The sequence below is a fragment of the Orycteropus afer genome, unplaced genomic scaffold (assembly GCF_000298275.1).
Source record: "Orycteropus afer afer isolate SDZICR_OR568_19922 unplaced genomic scaffold, OryAfe1.0 scaffold00098, whole genome shotgun sequence".
In the NCBI taxonomy this organism is placed as follows: Eukaryota; Metazoa; Chordata; class Mammalia; order Tubulidentata; family Orycteropodidae; genus Orycteropus; species Orycteropus afer.
Genome location: NW_006921685.1, coordinates 4,718,874 through 4,736,931, shown reverse-complemented (window position 1 = coordinate 4,736,931; position 18,058 = coordinate 4,718,874). Strand labels below are relative to the sequence as shown.

At 37.0% G+C, this 18,058-nt stretch overlaps 1 protein-coding gene across 1 annotated transcript in view; it reads left to right on the top strand.

Moving 5' to 3' along the window:
- Positions 1 to 16,524, top strand: part of LOC103198634 (sulfotransferase 1E1-like) — a 26,425-nt gene extending 9,901 nt beyond the window's left edge. The window contains 4 exon segments of the mRNA XM_007942807.1: positions 6,741 to 6,867; positions 9,012 to 9,103; positions 13,697 to 13,877; positions 16,412 to 16,524. Coding sequence (XP_007940998.1) covers positions 6,741 to 6,867; positions 9,012 to 9,103; positions 13,697 to 13,877; positions 16,412 to 16,524 — 513 coding nt within the window.
- The last annotated feature ends 1,534 nt before the right edge of the window (positions 16,525 to 18,058 follow it).

The window sequence follows — 18,058 nt, the reverse complement described above, 5'->3', positions numbered from 1 at the left end:
CGATGAAAGAGGGGGAGGCCTTCAAGGAGATGGATTGATATGGTGGCTGCAATGATGGGCTCAAGTATAGCAGGGATTGTGGGGCTGGCGCGGGATAGGGCAGTGTTTCGTTCTGCTTTGCATGGGGTCGCTATGAGTTGGAAATGACTCCACGGCACTTAACAACAACAACAACATGGGTAATTGAAGCCCTGGTGGCACAGTGGTTAAGCACTCAGTTACTAACCAAAAGTCAGTTGTTTGAACACACCAGTCACTCCATAGGAGAAGGCATCTAAAAGCAAGTCATATTTTTGGGTGATATTTCTAGTGTGCATAGGATTGAATTTTTGTCATTCCAGAAGCAATTAAGGATGGAACTGAAATAAGTTCATTTTGTTTGGAATATTAAATGTACATGTTGACAGAATGAATGAAGGGAGATAAGTGTAGGACTGAGAACTAGAGACGTTGAAAGATGTTTTAGTTACCTAGTGAGGCATAACTATATGTTGTTGTTGTTGTTATGTGTTGTCGAGTTGGCCCTGACTCATAGTGACCCCTCCTTGGGTTGCCAAGGCAGTATCACTATGGAAGTCGATTGCCCAACTATATGTAGGTGACCTTAAAGAACAGAAAATTATTTTCTCACACTTCTGGAGGTTAAATATTTAAAACAATGTCTTGGCCATTTTTATTTATTCTGTGGTTACTTTTTTTTTTTTTTTTTTATTGTGATTTGGGTGAAGATTTACAGAGCAAATTCACTCTCCATACAGCAGTTCACATATACTTTGTCTCATGTCACTGATTCTGTGGTTACTTCTTGGAGTTTCTAGTTTCTTAGTGATCCGTGGTGTTCTTTTGATTGCAGACAGGTATTCATATAATATCTATCTTTTCCTAAGTCAATCTCTTTGCTCATTCTTGTCTTTTTGTAACTCAAGAGTAATTAGGCTTAGGAGCCATCCAACACAAATATGACCTCATTCACATTACAAAAGCAAATCTTATTTCCGAACAGAATCACATCCACAGGAATTCAGTCCATATTTTTTGTGCACATTATTAATCCATAGCAGCAACCAAAGTAGGAAGTTTGTACTCTACCTCGATGATAATGAGGAAAAGGAACTGTGTATGCTACAATAACCAAAATAGGATCTTGTCAAAGAGCTGGGAGTTTAGAAGAAGGGCAGAGCACATCCTACCCCCGGCCCTGGGAGAATCATGAGAAGCATCATGAAGGATTTGGATCCCAAGTTTAAAATATAGATAGAAATTGTGGTGGTTAAGTTTGTGTGTCAACTTAGTTGGACCTGGTTGAGTGCCTGGGCAGCTGGATGTAGTATTCCCCATGAAGAGACTGGTAATCAACCCCATGGTGGAATCTACTGTGAGCAGCTGCCTTAGGGATATGATCTGCTTCCTGTATATAAGGAGGAGCTTGGGGAATGATCTCTAGTTTATGGCACGTTTGAACCCTGCATGTAGCCTTGTTGTTCAACAGCCTCCCATGCTCTTCTGACCTTGGGACTTCCAATGGATTTCAATTAATGACCTGTCATGTGGTTTGGTAACATCAGGACTGTGCAATTTTATTTGCCAACCTTGGGCTTGTTAGCCTCAGCAGCCAAGTAGCTGCCTGAGTGAAGAGATGCCTCTAGCTTCAAGTGTCTGGGAGCAAGAGGCAGAGCTGAAGCCCAAGATCAAAGGGCTTTCACACAGACCCTAGAGCCTGGCACTTTGACTTTGAACTCAAACTTCTAGCCTCCTGAATTATAGGAGAATAAACTCTTGTTTCTTCAAGCCATTCCATTTGTGGTATATTTCTGTCAGAGTAGCACTCACCAACCAGAAAAGTAATTCTATGCAGAGAACATCCAAGAAAGAAAGCATAACATGAAGAAAGGCAAAGGGTCAAAATTCTGAATTACATTCATTGATATGAATATTATATGGATATAAAGAGTGAGATGAAAAATAATCCCATTCACTTCTTAGGTGAAAATCATTTGAAAGAGTTGTGCATAGTATTTAAAAAGTTCAATATGTCTGACAGCCATGCAATAAGGTAAAATCACTTTATTCTTTAGTACTTGGAAGTTTTCAAGAAGGATCCTAAAAGTAACAGTCACACTTCTTAAGAATATTGTTATTGTTAAGTGCCATTGAGTCATCTCTGACTCATAGTGACCCTATGCACAGAAGAATGAAACACCACCCAGTCCTGAGTCATCTCCACAATTCTTGCTACACTTGAGCCCATCATCGCTGCCACCATGTCAGTCCACCTTGTTGAGGGCCTTCCCCTATTTCATTGACCCAACACCTTACCAAGCATAACATCCTTCTCCAGGGAATGGTCCCTTCTGACAACATGACCAAAGTATGTGAGATGAAGTCTGGCCATTCTCGCCTCCAAGGAGCATTCTTGCTGCACTTCTTCCAGGAAAGACCTGTTAGTTCTTTTAGCAGTCCAGGATACTTTCAGCACTCTTCATCAGCACCATGGCTCAAAAGTATCAAATCTTCTTTGGTCTTCCTTATTCATTACAGCTCTCACATGCATATGAGGCCATTGAAAAGACCATGGCTTGTGTCAGGCACATCTTAGTCCTCAAGGAGACATCGCTGCTCCTTAGAACTTGAAAGAGGTCCTTTGCAGCTGATTCACCCAGTGCTGTACATCCTCTGATGTCCTGACTCTGCTTCCGTTGAGATCGATTGTAGAACCAAGCAATGTGAAGTCTTTGACAATTTCAATCTTTTCTCCAGTTATCATAATGCTGCTTATAGGTCCAGTTGTGAGGATTTTTGTTTTCTTTATAATGAGATGTAATCCATACTGCAAACTGTATTCTTCAATCTTCATCAGTAAGTACTTCAAGTGATCCTCACTTTCAGCAAGCAAAGTTGTGTCCTCAGTGTATCGCAGGTTGTTAATTATTCTTCCTCTAATCCTGATGCCATGTTCTTCTTCATATAGTCCAGCTTCTTGGATTATTTGCTCAGCATACAGATTGAACAAGTATGGTGAAAACATACAACCCCAATGCACTCCCTTCTTGCTTTTAAACCATACAGTGTTCACTTTTTCTGTTTGAATGACAACCTCCTGATCAATGTACAGTTTCCTCATGTGTACAATTAAGTATTCTGGAATTCCTATTTTCTCAATGTTATCCACAATTTGTTATGATCCACACAATCAAAAGCTTTTGCATAGTCAATAAAACACAAATAAACATCTTTCTGCTATTCTTTACTTTGAGCCAAGATCCATCTGACATCAGCAATAATATCCCTCATTCCATGTCCTCTTCTGAATCCAGCCTGCACCTCTGGAAGTTCCCTGTAAATATACTGCTGCAACCATTTTTGAATTATCTTCAGTAAGATTTTACTTGCATATGACATAAATGATATTGTTCAATAATTTCCACATTCTGTGGGATCACCTTTCTTTGGAATGGGTACAAATATGGATCTCTTCTAGTCAGTTGGCCAGGTAGCTGTGTTCCAAATCTATTGGCATAGCTAAGTGAGTGCCTCCAGTGGGGCATCTGTATGTTGAAACCTTTCAATGGGTATTCTATCAGTTCCTGGAGCCTTGTTCCTTACCAATTCCCTCAGCACAGCTTTGACCTCCTCCCTCAATACTACTAGTTCTTGAACATATGCCACCTCCTGTGGATGAGGATTGACCAGTTCTTTTTGGTACTGAGACTCTGTGTATTCATTCCATCTTCTTTTGCTGTTTCTTGCATCATTCAATATTTTTCCCATAGAATCCTTCAATATTGCAACACAAGGCTTACATTTTTTCCTCAGTTCTTTCAGCTTGAGAAATATTAAGCTTGTTCTTCCTTTTTGGTTTTCTAACTCCAGAGCTTTGCACATTTCATTATAGTAATTGGCTTTGTCTGCTCAAGCTGCTCTTTGAAATCCTCTGTTCAGCTCTTTTATCTTGTCATTTATTCCATTTGCTTTAGCTCAAGGGCAAGTTTCAGTCTCTTTTGGCATCCATTTTGGTCTTTTCTTTCTTTCTTGTATTTTTACTGACCTCTTGCTTTCCTCATGGATGATGCTCTTGATGTCATCCCACAATTCTTCTGGTTTTCGGTCACTGGTGTTCAATGCATCAAATCTATTCTTTAGAGGGTCTCTAAATTCAGGAGGGATATATTCAAGATAATATTTTGGCTCTTGTGGACTTGTTTTAATTGTCTTCAACTTCTAGTTGAACTTTCATAGAGCAGTTGATGGTCTGTTCCACAATCAGCTCATGGCCTGGTTTTGGCTGAAGATATTGAGCTTTTCCATCGCCACTTGCCACAAATATTGTCAATCTGATTCCTGTGTACTCTGTCTAGTGAAGTCCATGTGTATAGCCACTGATTGTGTTGTTGAAAAAAGGTATTTGCAATGAATAAGTTGTTGGTATTGCAAAATTCTATCAAGCGATCTCCAGCTTTATTTCTGTCACTAAGGCCAAATTTTCCAACTACCAGTGACTCTTCTTGGTTTCCAACTTTTGCAGTCCAAACACCAGTGATAAGCAACACATCTTGATTGCATGTTTGGTCAATTTCAAACTGCAGAAGTTGATAAAAATCTTCAGTTTCCTCACTTTTGGCTTTGGTGGTTGGTTCATAAATTTGAATAATAATCGTATTAACTGGTTTTCCTTGTAGGCATATGGATATTATCCTATCATTGACAGCATTGTACTTCAGGACATATCTTGAAACATCTTTTGTGATGATGAATGTCATGCCATTCCTCTTCAAAGTGTCATTCACGGCATAGTAGATCATATGGTTGTCTGATTCAAAATGGCCAAAACCCATGCATTTCAGCTCACTAATGCTGAGGATATAAATCTTAATGTGCTCCACTTCCTTTTTGACAACTTCCAATTTTCCTAGATTCATACTTCATATATTCCATGCTCTGATTATCAATGTATATTTGCAGGTGTTACTCCTCAGTTTAAGTCATGCCACTTCAGCACATGGAGGTCCTGAAAGACTTACTTTATCCATATCATTAGAGTTAGTTCTACTCTAATGAGGCAGCTCTTTCCCAGTCCTATTTTGAGTGCCTTCCAGCCCAACAGCTAGTCTTCCTGCACTGTGTCGGACAATGTTTCCAAGCTATTCATAAAGTTGCTCAGTAATATATCAGACAGTGTTTCTCTGCTATTTCATAAGGTTTCCCCTGGCCAATTTTTGAGAAATGGATGGTCTCCTCCTTTTTCCTAGTCTGTCTTAGTCTGTAAGCTGCATTGAAACCTGTGCACCATGTGCAACTCTTCTGGTGTCTAAACACAGCACAGCCTCAAGCATCACAGCAACATATAAGCTTCACAGGATGACAAACTGACAGACAAGTTTGTCTCCCTTAGCTGTTGGAAACCTTTGCACCCTCATCTTACCTAATTCCTACCTGAAACCTGCCACTCTGTGGTCCCCAGCTGCTCCTGGTCCCTCCTTATCCTGGCTCTAGGGGTTTGGGACCTAGCTTTGCCTCCCACACCTTTTTACCTGGATATCCTGGACCCCTAGATCCAGGAAAGGGAGGAATCAGGAGAGGCTTTAGGGACATCAGGAGTGCCAGGATATCTAGGACTTCTTAAGAATAAACTAGAAATTTTCTTTAAAATTGTTTGAAAATGGAGAAGCTTGAACATGGCAAGTTAATGACCTTATTAATATTCTGTAGACAGTTAAGAGCCAGGAGCAGCTCTCCCTGATGACATTCCTTAGGCACTTGAGATCAGAGAAGACCAGAGCAATATTGGAGATGAGGCAGATCTTTTCTTACATCATTGAATATCACATCTAGAAGAAGCCATGGAGATGTGATGCAACTGATATATTTAGTGGAGAGATAACTTATGTCCAGAATGATGAATGCTATGCACATGATTACAGAAGTTCTTAATGCTAGGGCTAGCACCTAAAACCAAGGCTTCCTGATTCTGGTTCACTGGGTTTCCACTATATGTAAAATGCAAGCTCAACAATATGTCTGTTGAGACTATATTTTTGCTGAAGTCAATAATCATTTAAATGGGCTCTCATAGACACCTTTTCTTCAATATTGCAAATAAGGAAGTAACAGGACTCTTATTTTCCTCTAGCTCTGGTGGTGTAGTCACTAAGGCATTTGACTGCTAACCGTAGGCTGGTGGTTCAAACTCACCAGCTACTCATTGGAAGGAAGATTGGGTAATCTACTTCTGTAGAGATATTGCCTTGGAAACCCAAGGAGGGGTCGTTATGAGTCAGAGACGACTCAACATCACTGAGTTTGGCTTTTGGTTTTATAAAGAATGGTAAATAGTATGAAGGCTAAAGGACTGTTTATTTGATGGAGTGATTTACAAATTATTTACTCACAATATTTTTCTTTCCATAATTACTCTCATTCATTTTCATTTTAGTTTCTTCATTTATGAATAGAATATCCCAATAACACTGTATATCAAAATTTTGTGAGATTCAAGTGAGGTAATTGAAAATGTAAAAATAAGTGAAAACTAATATTGGACAACATTCAAATCTTGCTGTCATTCCAGGTTACAAAATGGGACCTCTTGTTTAAATTTTGCATATTTTACACACTTTCTGCAATGAGTAAGTATTATGTCTATTATTGGAAACATAAAGTGCTCTTTTTGAAATTTAATGAGGGTTTGTTTTTGAAAAAAAAAAATGAAAAATGTCATTTAATATAAAATTTCATCCCCTTAGATGATCTATCTTTGCCAGAATGCCAAGGATGTGGCTGTTTCTTCTTATTATTTACATGTAATGATACCTGTTCCTCCAAAACCTGGTTCATTTATAGAGTTTGTGGAGAAATTCATGGATGGTGATGGTAAGAGCAACTGTTTTTTTTCTTGATAATCTTTGTAACCTAGGTGAATGATTCAGAATTTGATTTGATTGAATTTGATTCAGATGTGTATCTTCTCAGACCAATTTTTGTTCTCTGTTCTGACGTTATCTTCCCTGATCTTTAGTCAAAACACTCTAGAGGACCTTGAAGTTTAGAGCAATTAGAGAGTTTCCAAAGGAGTTCTGATGGAGTACTGGATAAGGCATTTGGCTACTAACCAGAAGGTCAGCCATTCAAACCCGCTAGATGCTCCATGGAAGGCAGTAAGGGTGATGTAGTTCTACAAAGATTTACGGCCTTGGAAATCCAATGGGAGTCACTATGAGTTGGAATTGGCCTTGATGGCAGTGAGATGTTTTTTTTTTTTTGGGGGGTGGGTGGGTTATAAGGTTTCCAGATATGAAATACCAAATTACAATATCTGGACAATTGTAGTCAAAAACTTAGAAATAAATATATAGAATATATTGGGAATTGAAGAGAATATATTTTTCTAAGATTGTGTCTCATTGGCCTGAACTCTCTCATCTCCTTTTATTAGAAAAGTGTTTCACACTGTGGTATAACAACTCTATTGAACAAAGGGCAAGGGAAAACAAGGGAGAGGATGTCCATTTATTTCCAAGAAAGATGCCAGATGCCTTAATGGTGTTATTTGGCTAACAAAAGAAAAGGTAGTAAGTGGCCCTCAGAGCTGAGTAAGTTGTATACGGCTACTCAGTTAATAATATGGGGTCATAATTCACAAAAAGTCTGAATGTTTCCAAAGCTCTTGCTCTTTTTATTCAGTATGCAGTTTGAATGTTTCAATCAGATTTCACAGACCAGTACAAGAAATATTTAAGCAACATTCTGGGAAAGTTTACCTTTTAACCTTATTCTGAAAGCAAAATCCTTTCTAGTTCAGTCAATTCCAACTCATGGTCACCCCTTGTGTTTCAGACTAGAAATGCACTCCATAGAATTTTCAATGGCTGATTTTTTTTTCTGAAGAAGATCACCAGGACTCCCTTCCTAGGATCCTCTGAGTACCTTCAAATCTCCAACCTTTTGGTTAGCAGCTGAATGCTGAATTGTTTGAACCACTGAGGGACTCCAACTTTAGCCTAAAACAACTGAGATTAGAATGAAAACATGCAGGATTCTAATGTTTACTAAAAAGGCAATTTGAGTCATGTAGTAATAATTGAAAGAAAATATTAATAATGCATTTTTATAGAAAGAATATAATATTGAACCAATAAAAGTAGAATGGGTGTTCTGTGTTTGTTGCTACATTTTTTAAAACAATATGGTGAAGAGTCATGAATACTACCTAAGCCTCAGTATAAATGATCCACACTGTAGGACTGAAAAAGATAATGTTGTTCCTCTATAAAAAGGTTGAATAAGGTCATTATAATTATGATTATAAATTTTTTTCATGAAAGAAAGATAATATAATAGAGTAAAAAAACTGAATAGGTTTATAATGCCTCATTGCAATCCAGCATACTTTGGCTCACACAACATTATATTATTTTGTCAGTTTTTCATTGGGTAAAACCAAATATAGGTGAGAATAGAAAAGGGAGAGAAAATATAACATTTGATCACGTCATATCTCTCCAAGGTTTCTAATTTTCTATACTATAAGTTCCTAAGCAAATAGTTATTACCATTTAAACTCCAAGAGAATAATAAATATTCACACCACTATCTGCACTTGATAAAACTAGTTTGTAAATGGTAAATTTCAGACGTTCTTAATTCTTTTGATGATATTAGAAAAGTATGGATATTAGAAATTCTTCTACCTAAATTCCTTTCACTTAACAACCTGATTTCATACACACATGTCAATTTCAGAAACTGTTCTGAAACAAATCAGTGACATGTGGGCTTCCCTTCCTTTTTCTCTTTGTCACAAGCCATATTATAATAATGAAAGTTGAGAATGTGTTTTGGATATGGGTTACTCAAGATAATTCTTCTTGCTGCTGATAAATTTACTTATGACATAAGGCTGATCTACTAGTTATCTTCAGTTATCAATTATTTATATTTATTTCTTGCTACTATTATTTTCAAGATGCATTGAGATAACACTATGCTTATTAATTTTTTTTTCCCCTCTAATTTAGTTCCTTATTGTTACTGGTACAAACATGTAAAATCTTAGTGGGAAAAGAACAGCCCTCGTGTGTTATTTCTTGCCTATGAAGACATGCAAGAGGTGAGAACTGGGGAATATGCAAGAAAATTAAACATTTCTGAAATTTTAGCTTTTAATAAACTTTGGAAAATTTGCCCTTTACTGATGATAATCACCACCAAAATCATAGAGGAAAAGATCACATTAATTAGTATACTATAGCACAAATTTGAAGCTATGAAATAAAAATCTTTTGTGAATAAATTTTATACCTAGTTGTCAAAAATTTTTCAAAGATAAAATGAAAGAATTTATAGTTTTGTTTTGCCCAATTTTGGGTTTATAAACAAAGCATATGTGCTCAGACACACCCCCACAAACAACATACACAAGGAATCACCATCAGCTAGAAAAGTCAACTATTTGCCACACTGTGGACTTCAGAAATTTCAGAAAGGGGTTGTAAATAATTATATGGAAGATATTTTAATAAATAAAAGAAGAAATTAAAAATTTTACATAGGAACATGAAAAAACTAAAATTATCAAGACAGATTTTTAAAGCTATGTAGAATATCTAAAAATTTTTTTTAAAATATTAGAAAATCAAGAGATATATTAAATACCAGATAATATGTCAATATTAAAAATCTGACAGTAGAAATTATGTCAGGATATGGATCAGTGAGATACATCACACTGTTGGTGCCAGTATAAAGAGATACAACCACAATGAAAACATTGTGCCATTATCTTTCAAAGACAAGCATGTACATATATCTTATGGTCTATGTGCACACATACATATGTAGATAGATAGATAGATAGATAGATAGATAGATAGATAGATATAGATATAGGTATGTTGTTGTTGTTGTTATTTGCCGTCGAGTCAGCCCTGACTCATAGCGACCCCTTCTTGGGTTTCCGAGGCAGTATCACTACGGAAGTAGGATTGCCCAACCTTCCTTCCAAGGAGATACAGGTATAGATATAGATATAGCTATATATTCAGTAGGAAAACTCTTACTTGTACACTTTAGGCTATATTTACAATGATGTCCATAACATCATTATTTGTTACCATAAAAGTTAGAAAAAATACAAATATACATATACTGAAGGATGATTAGTTAATGTTTGGTATAGTCCTTCAATAAAACATTATATTGTAATACAAAGGAATAAACTTCAAATAATCTACATGGGTGAATTAAAAAAAAAAAAAAAAACTTCCAAATCCAAATGGAAAAACTTGAAGAACTATATTCTATTTCTTAAACAGTGAGTGTCAGATTAATTTTTATTCTTTAAATCACATGTACACATATTTCATAATTTAAAGAAATATAGAAAATGCTGGCTGTTTTATTAAGAGAGGAAAAATTTCTTCTTTCTTTAATTCTTGATTACCACAAAGAAAATGACTAATCTCCATAGACCTAATCTCCAGGGGTCCTGAAGAGGAAGTCAAAGCTGCAATAAAAGAACTGGCGAAGAACAAGGCTCCGGGAATTGACGGAATACCCATTGAGATATTTCAACAAATGGATATCCCATTGGAGGCACTCACTCAGTTCCAAGAGATTTGGAAGACAGCTAGCTGGCCAACTGACTGGAAGAGATCCATATTTGTGCCCATTCCAAAGAAAGGTGATCCCACAGAATGTGGAAATTATAGAACAATAACATTAATATTGTACGCAAGTAAGATCTTACTGAAGATAATTCAAACGTTTGCAGCAATATTTTGACAGAACTTCCAGAGGTGCACGCTGGATTCAGAAGAGGATGTGGAACAAGGGATATCATAGCTGTTGTCAGATGGATCTTGGCTCAAGACAAAGAATACCAGAAGGATGTTTACTTGTATTTTATTGACTATGCAAAGGAATTTGATTGTGTGGATCATGACAAATTATGGGTAGCATTGAGAAGAACGGGAATTCCTGAACATTTGATTGTATTCATGAGGAACCTGTACCTTGACCAGGAGGCTTGAATGGAACAAGGAACACTACATAGTTTAAAATCAAGAAGGGAGTGAGTCAGGGTTGTATCCTTTCCCCACACTTACTCAATCTATATGCTGAGCAAATAATCTGAGAAGCTGGACTATATGAAGAAAAATGTGGCATCAGGATTAGAGGAAGAATCATTAATAAGCTGAGATATGCAGATGATACAACTTTGCTTGCTGAAAGTGAGGATGACTTAAGGCACTTACTGATGGTTGAAGAATACAGTCTTCAGTAAGGATTACGTCTCAATATAAAGAAAACAAAAATCCTCACAACTGGACCAATGAGCATCATCACAATAAATGGAGAGATGATTGAGGTTGTCAAAGAATTCACATTGCTTGGTTCTACAATCGATGCCAATGGAAGCAGCAGTCAGGACATTAGATGACCTGTAGCATTGGGAAGGTCAACCACAAAGGAACTGTTTCAAGTGCTGAGGAGCAAGGATGTCTGCTTGAGGACTAAGGTGCACAAGCCATGATATTTCCAATCCCCTCGTATGCATGTGAGAGCTGGACAATGATTAAGGAAGACAGAAGAAGAGTTGATGCTTTTGAGTTGTGGTGCTGGCAAAGAATACTGAAAGTACCATGGACTGCTAAAAGAACATATCTGTCCTGGAGGAAGTGCACCTGAAATGCTCCTTGGAAACGAGAATGGCCAGACTTCCTCTCACCTATTTTGGTCATGCTGACAGAAGGAACCATTCCCTGGAGAAGGATGTCATGCTTGGTAGGGTGGAGGGTTGACGAAAGAGGGGGAGGCCTTCAACGAGATGGATTGACAGGGTGGCTGAGATGATGGGCTCAAGTATAGCAGGGATTGTGGAGCTGGCGTGGGATTGGACAGTGTTTCGTTCTTCTGTGCATGGGGTCTCTATGAGTCGGAAATGACTCCATGGCACCTAACAACAACACAACAAATCTCCATATCTTGTTCACACTTTTTCAGTTATAAAAATCATCATACTTTTGAAATAACTCTAGATTTTTATGAGGCATATTTAAAATGAAATTGTGACTAATATATTAGAAATTTAATTATTAATTATCTCTAGAATTCACACTAAAATAAATTGGAATAAAAGAAGCACTCATGGTCTGTACTTTATTATACTATCTAATTATTGTGAACTGTAACTATAATAATGAAGATGCTTAGGAAATTTAAAATGCTTACAAACAATTTATTAGTTGATTGCTCTCCCATATATTTTTCATGTTCATTCTTTTTTTCTTACTCTTTCTTTGGTCAATAATGGACACATTAAATTTTCTCTGTATTTAAATCAGTAAGGACCAAAAGAAAGAATAAATCATGGTTTTTGGTGTTTCCAGACTGTATTCAGAAAAATATATTAACATTATATGCAACACATATTACTACTATAGGCAAAGACAGTCTCGTGAGGAAGACAAGTAAATAAAAAGTTATAACATTACACTTATGGTAAAATAAATTGATATAGGAATTTATGAGCTCAATAAAGTGTTATTTAACCTAAAATTTCAAAGTCAATCTTTAATTTGCTGGATAGAGAAGGTGGGAAAGCATTCTAGGTAAGGGAACTGCACACTAGAATAAAAGTCCCAGTCAGTACTGTAGACAGTTGCATTGGATGGTTTGGCACCGTAAAGTAGAACCCTAGTAGGAGTACACTAATAATAGGGGACATTGTAGGGATGCATAGAGATGAGAATAATTATAACTATGTTGTATATACCACTGATATTTCATGTAGAGTATTTTGGTTTTTCACAGTTTATCTCAATCTTTCTGGTTTCTTTGCTTCTGACCAGGAGCTCTGGTGGTGTAGTGCCTAAGGCATTTGACCGCTAACCAGAAGGCTGGCGGCTCAAACCCACCAGCCACTCCTGGGAAGGAAGGTTGAGCAATATACTTTCTTAATGATACTTCCTGGGAAACTCAAGGACGGGTCGCTATGAATCAGATCAGACTCTACAGCAGTGAGTTCTTTGAGTTTGCCTCTGACCAGTTAAAAAAATAAAAGGAAAAAAAGCTGTCTTCAAAACTTGATTTTTTCAGAGAGGACTGTAGCCTTTGAGAGTTTATGCTCAGATTTATAGGTAATAATTGACCATTTACTATGTGACAAGGACTGCAATAATCACTTTACAAACGTTGCTGTTATTAAGTGCCGTTGAGTCGGACCCGGCTTATAGCGACCCCTCCTTGGGTTGCCGAGGCAGTATCACTACAGAAGTAGATTGTCCAACCTTCCTTCCGAGGAGTGGCTGGTGGGTTTGAAGCTCCAGCCTTCTGATTAGCAGTTAAGTGCCTTAGGGACTATGCTCCCAGAGCCCCCTTACAAACATTATTTCCTTTAGTTCTTCTGGTAATGTTCGAAGTATCTTTTATATCCAATTTATGGGTGATAAAAATTACAGATAGATGAAAAATTACCATTCCCCCAAAACTATTCTCTATTGTCTATTGTTTTTCTTCACTGAAATTCTAATTCTCATGTTAGAAGTTTAGTATAAATTTAGTATTAAAAATAATAAAAAGAAGAAGAAAAAAAATGAAAATTTGTATCTATTTCTCTAAATCAAATGGATTTAGCAAATTAAAATTAAATTAGCAGTTTAAGTTTAGCATTTAGACTTCAAAGGATTTTTTCCCTTTCTAGGATATCAGAAAAGAAGTGATAAAATTGATTAATTTCCTGGGATGGAAGCCATCAGAGGAGTTTGTGGAAAAGATTGTGCACCCTATTTCATTTGAAGAGATGAAGAATAATCCAAGTACCAATTACACAGCACTGCCAGAAGAATATATGAACCATAAAGTGTCCCCCTTCATGAGAAAAGGTAAGAAAAGGTGGAGTCACAGGTAGAGATGGTTATAGATGAAACCTAATGCAGTCCATTCAAGGATAGGGATCGAGCTTATGTATTCTCAGTGCTGTTTTATACTTTGGCATTTTCTTGGTGACACTATAGGGCAGGGTAGAACAGTCCCACAGGGTTTGCAAGGCTACAAATCTTTATAGGAGCAGACTGCAATATCTTTCTCACAGCGAATATTTAGAGGGTTGGAAAGTTTACATTTTGCTTAGCTTCCAAGAACTTAACCATTGCACCACAGGGCTCCATATATATGTGTGTGTGTATATATATATACATACACACACACACACACACACACACATATATATATATATATACAGAAAAAATATATATTTAAAAGGATATGTTTTCAATATATATGGGTGTGAGAGTGTATGTGTGTTAAAAAGCAAAGATATCAAAAGATATCACCTTGAGGCCTAAAGTGTACCTTACAAGCCATGTGAAATCTGTATAGTTAATAAGGAAGACTGGAGAAGAATTGATGAGTTTAAATTACAGTGTTGGTGAAGAATATAGACTGTCTTGGATAGTGAGACTTTGTCTTACATACTTTGGGACATCATGGTTGGTTGATTAGAGGGTCAGTAAAAAAGAGGAAGGACCTCAACTAGATTGACTGACATTGTGGCTACTATAATAGACTGTAACATAACAACAATTGTGAGGAAGGTACAGGACCAGGTAGTGTTTCATTTTGCTGTACATAAGAAAATTGAACTGAGTTAGAATTGCAAAAACAACTGTGTCTTGGTGCTATACCAGTTTTTTTTTAATCTATATTTATATATTTATACAGCTATAAATTCTAACTAGAATCTCAAAAGAGAGCTTCTATTATTAACTCATTATAAAATGAAAAAACAAATTTAGCACAATTAGTCCATTTTTCTTTGGCCAAATGGCAGACAACTTTCAAGACTAAGTGACAAAGAAAGAATCAAAACACATGTCTGCTTAGCAAAAATATCAAAATACAATGAGTTGAAATTATATTTGGAAGGCAGTATGGTCTGATGAGAAGTAAAAGCAAGGAGTATAGGCAGTATTTGTACATTCTGTTTACAAATATTTAAAGAAGAAATAGAATAGGGAAAACATTGTTCTTTAAACCAAGTTTTTGGTAAGAAATAACAGAAATAGCAAACATGAGTTGGATCCAACTCGATGGCAGTGAGTTTGGATTTTTTTTTTTTTTTACTTTTTGTTTTCAAGAAAGAGTTAATTCTCTATTTATCTATGTTTTAATTATCCATTCCATTCCTAAGATTATCCATTCCTAAGATTATCTAAGGAGCTCTGGTAGCGTAGTGCCTAAAGCGTTCGACTGCTAACCAGAAGGCTGGCTGTTCAAACCCACCAGCCACTCCTCGGAAGGAAGGTTGGGCAATCTACTTCCATAGTGATACCACCTTGGAAACCCAAGGAGGGTCTGACTCGATGGCACATAACAACAGCAACAACAACAACATGGGGCAGTTTTACTGTCATATACGGTTGCTACTTTTGGGAATACACTCTACAGTAGGTTTTTTTTTTAATTATTATTATTTTTAAAATTAACTCAGACTACTTTACCATTATATCTCTAAATATTTTTAAAGTGAAATAATTTAAAAATAATTGTCATGCTTGAAGAGGACTGACTAATGCTATTCTCTTATATACTACCTACCCTAAGGTTTTATATTTTCTATCTTTGGCTTTTTAGGTTGTTTCAGTAGTAAAATTTTGGATTCCCTGAACTAGATGTCAAGTGAATCACTAACTATATTTAAAACATGAGTGGCTTCTTTCAGCCAAGGTACTGTCAGGTGTGTTGAAAGGGAAAGGCATGAGCTGCTAGATTATGGTAATAACCAAGTTGGGAAATGTTGAGGTCCTTCACTACCTGGCAGAGCAGGTGAGGATTCAGAGGAGGCAATGGATACGAGAAACACAAGAATATAAATAAAGAATTAGATATTGAGATTGAGGGTAAATGTTTATGCCTTGGACAACTAGTGTTACCATTAAGGAGGGTATGGAAAACAACACAAAGAAAACATTATTTAGTGCAGAAGAAAAATTTATTTTTGAACTAGTTGAGTACAGAGTGTTTCTCCACCATCCAAGTGGTAATGCCATGTAAACACTTGGATGTGGAGGCCTCAGGCTAGATTTGAGAGTCATCAACATGGCAATGGTGTTGACACCTTAAGGGTGGTGAAACATGGGTCACACACTGACAACAGCCTCAAAGAGGGAAAAAAATTGGAGAAGAAAAATTAAGTGAAAGATCATAAGAAGGTCCAGTCAGAAAATCAAATTTGTTATAATTTTGTAGCCCATCAGAATAAATCCATCTGTTCAAATATTTATGTTATTTATATAGAAATAAAATAAAAATTGAGGATTGCAAGAATAAAATTTGATTAGATGTTAGTAAAAGTGATGAATATACGAAAATCTCATTATTCTGGTTCAAAGATATAATTATTTCTCCCTTGTTGCAGGGAGTGTAGGAAACTGGAAGAATCACTGTACAGTAGCTCGGAATGAAAGATTTGATGTGCACAATGAGCAAGAAATGAAAAGGTCGACTCTGAAATTAAAAACCACACTCTAGGTGTGATAGTTGGAGTTGTGTGTCAACTTGGCTGGACTCCAGTTCTGTGTGGTTGTTTCCATGATGGGATCGGATGACTGTGTTCTGAGTGGCCAATCTGTTCAAGGGGAATTTCCCTAGGGGTGTGGCCTGCTTCCAGGATATCCAGGGATATCCTGGGAGAGAGACATTCTTCTGTGGATCAGTATTCTGTTGTGCTGCCTATAACTGTCTGTGAGTGAGGAGTCCACCGTTCGGCCCGGAGATCTTGGATTCATCATTCATTGGAGTCAACAGCTGGTGTACTGCCTGCCAGCCTTGAGCTTCTCAGCCCCTGTGGTTGCGGAAGCTAAGAAAAGCCTCCAGCCTAATGTTTGCTCCACAGCCTTTGCATTTGCCGGCTTCTATATGTTTGTGAGCCATTTTCCTAAGGTAAATTTCTCTCTCTCTTTATATATATATATGATAAGCTTTGCTGTTTTTTGTTTCTTTTCTGTTTTTTTTTCTTGGCTATAATCTTTATTGAAGTAGATCACCAGTACTTTCTCTCCCTGAGTGGATGAGTGGATTTGAAAAGCCAAACTTTCAATTAGTAGCCGAGTGCTTAACTGTTTGCAATACCAGGGCTTTTTTTTTTTTTTGCTTTAATGCAACCTTTTACAATATTTCACCATGATGATAGAAATAGCCTCTGGCTGGTCTCCTGATATCTTGTCTATAATATTTTCCCATTCTGAAGTAACATCCACCCTGCCATATCTAATCACTTTATGGTTAAACAACATCCTCCATCAGATCCTCTCCCCTAAAGACAAAATTGCAACTCACTGGCATTGGAATTCATACCTAAATCTGAATTGATAGCATGAGCCTCATCTTCATCCAGCTTCATACTCCTGTGCCTGCCATATTCTTTCTTTGTTTCTTTGTTTCTTCCTTCCTTTCTTTCTTTCTTTTTATTTATTTATTTTTAATTGTGATTTGGGTGAACATTTACAAAGCAAATTCACTTTCCATACAGCAGTTCACATACACTTTGTCTCATGATATTGACCACAGTTTACCACAATGCAACGGCTCCCCTCCCACTTCCTTCCCATAGTTACCTCTTCCCAGTGTCCATCCCTCCATGTACTCCTGCCCTCTGAGCTGTCTCCCTGTGCATAAGCAGCCTTTCTCTCTCCCATGATTTTTCTCTCCAAGGAGTGTATCTACCTGAGGTAAATGTTAAACTCATATGCCTGTCTTTTGCTTGGCTGGAAACCACAGGTGTGGGTTCAATTCCAGACCTGAAGGGCAGCTAGGGGTGATAGTCTCAGTGGTTCCACCAGCCTCTATTGGACCAGTAACCTGATTCCCACTGTTTTCTTTCTACAAATGATTTGAGTTTTGTTCCACATTGTTCTCCCTCTCTATTAAGGATCTCCTACATAGATTCCCCTTTCAAGTGGATGACAGTGGTAACCAGGCACCGTCTAGTTCTTCTGTTCTCATAGTCAAATAGGCTGTAGATCGGATGGTGTACCAGTCACTAGGACTGATTGTTTCCATGAAT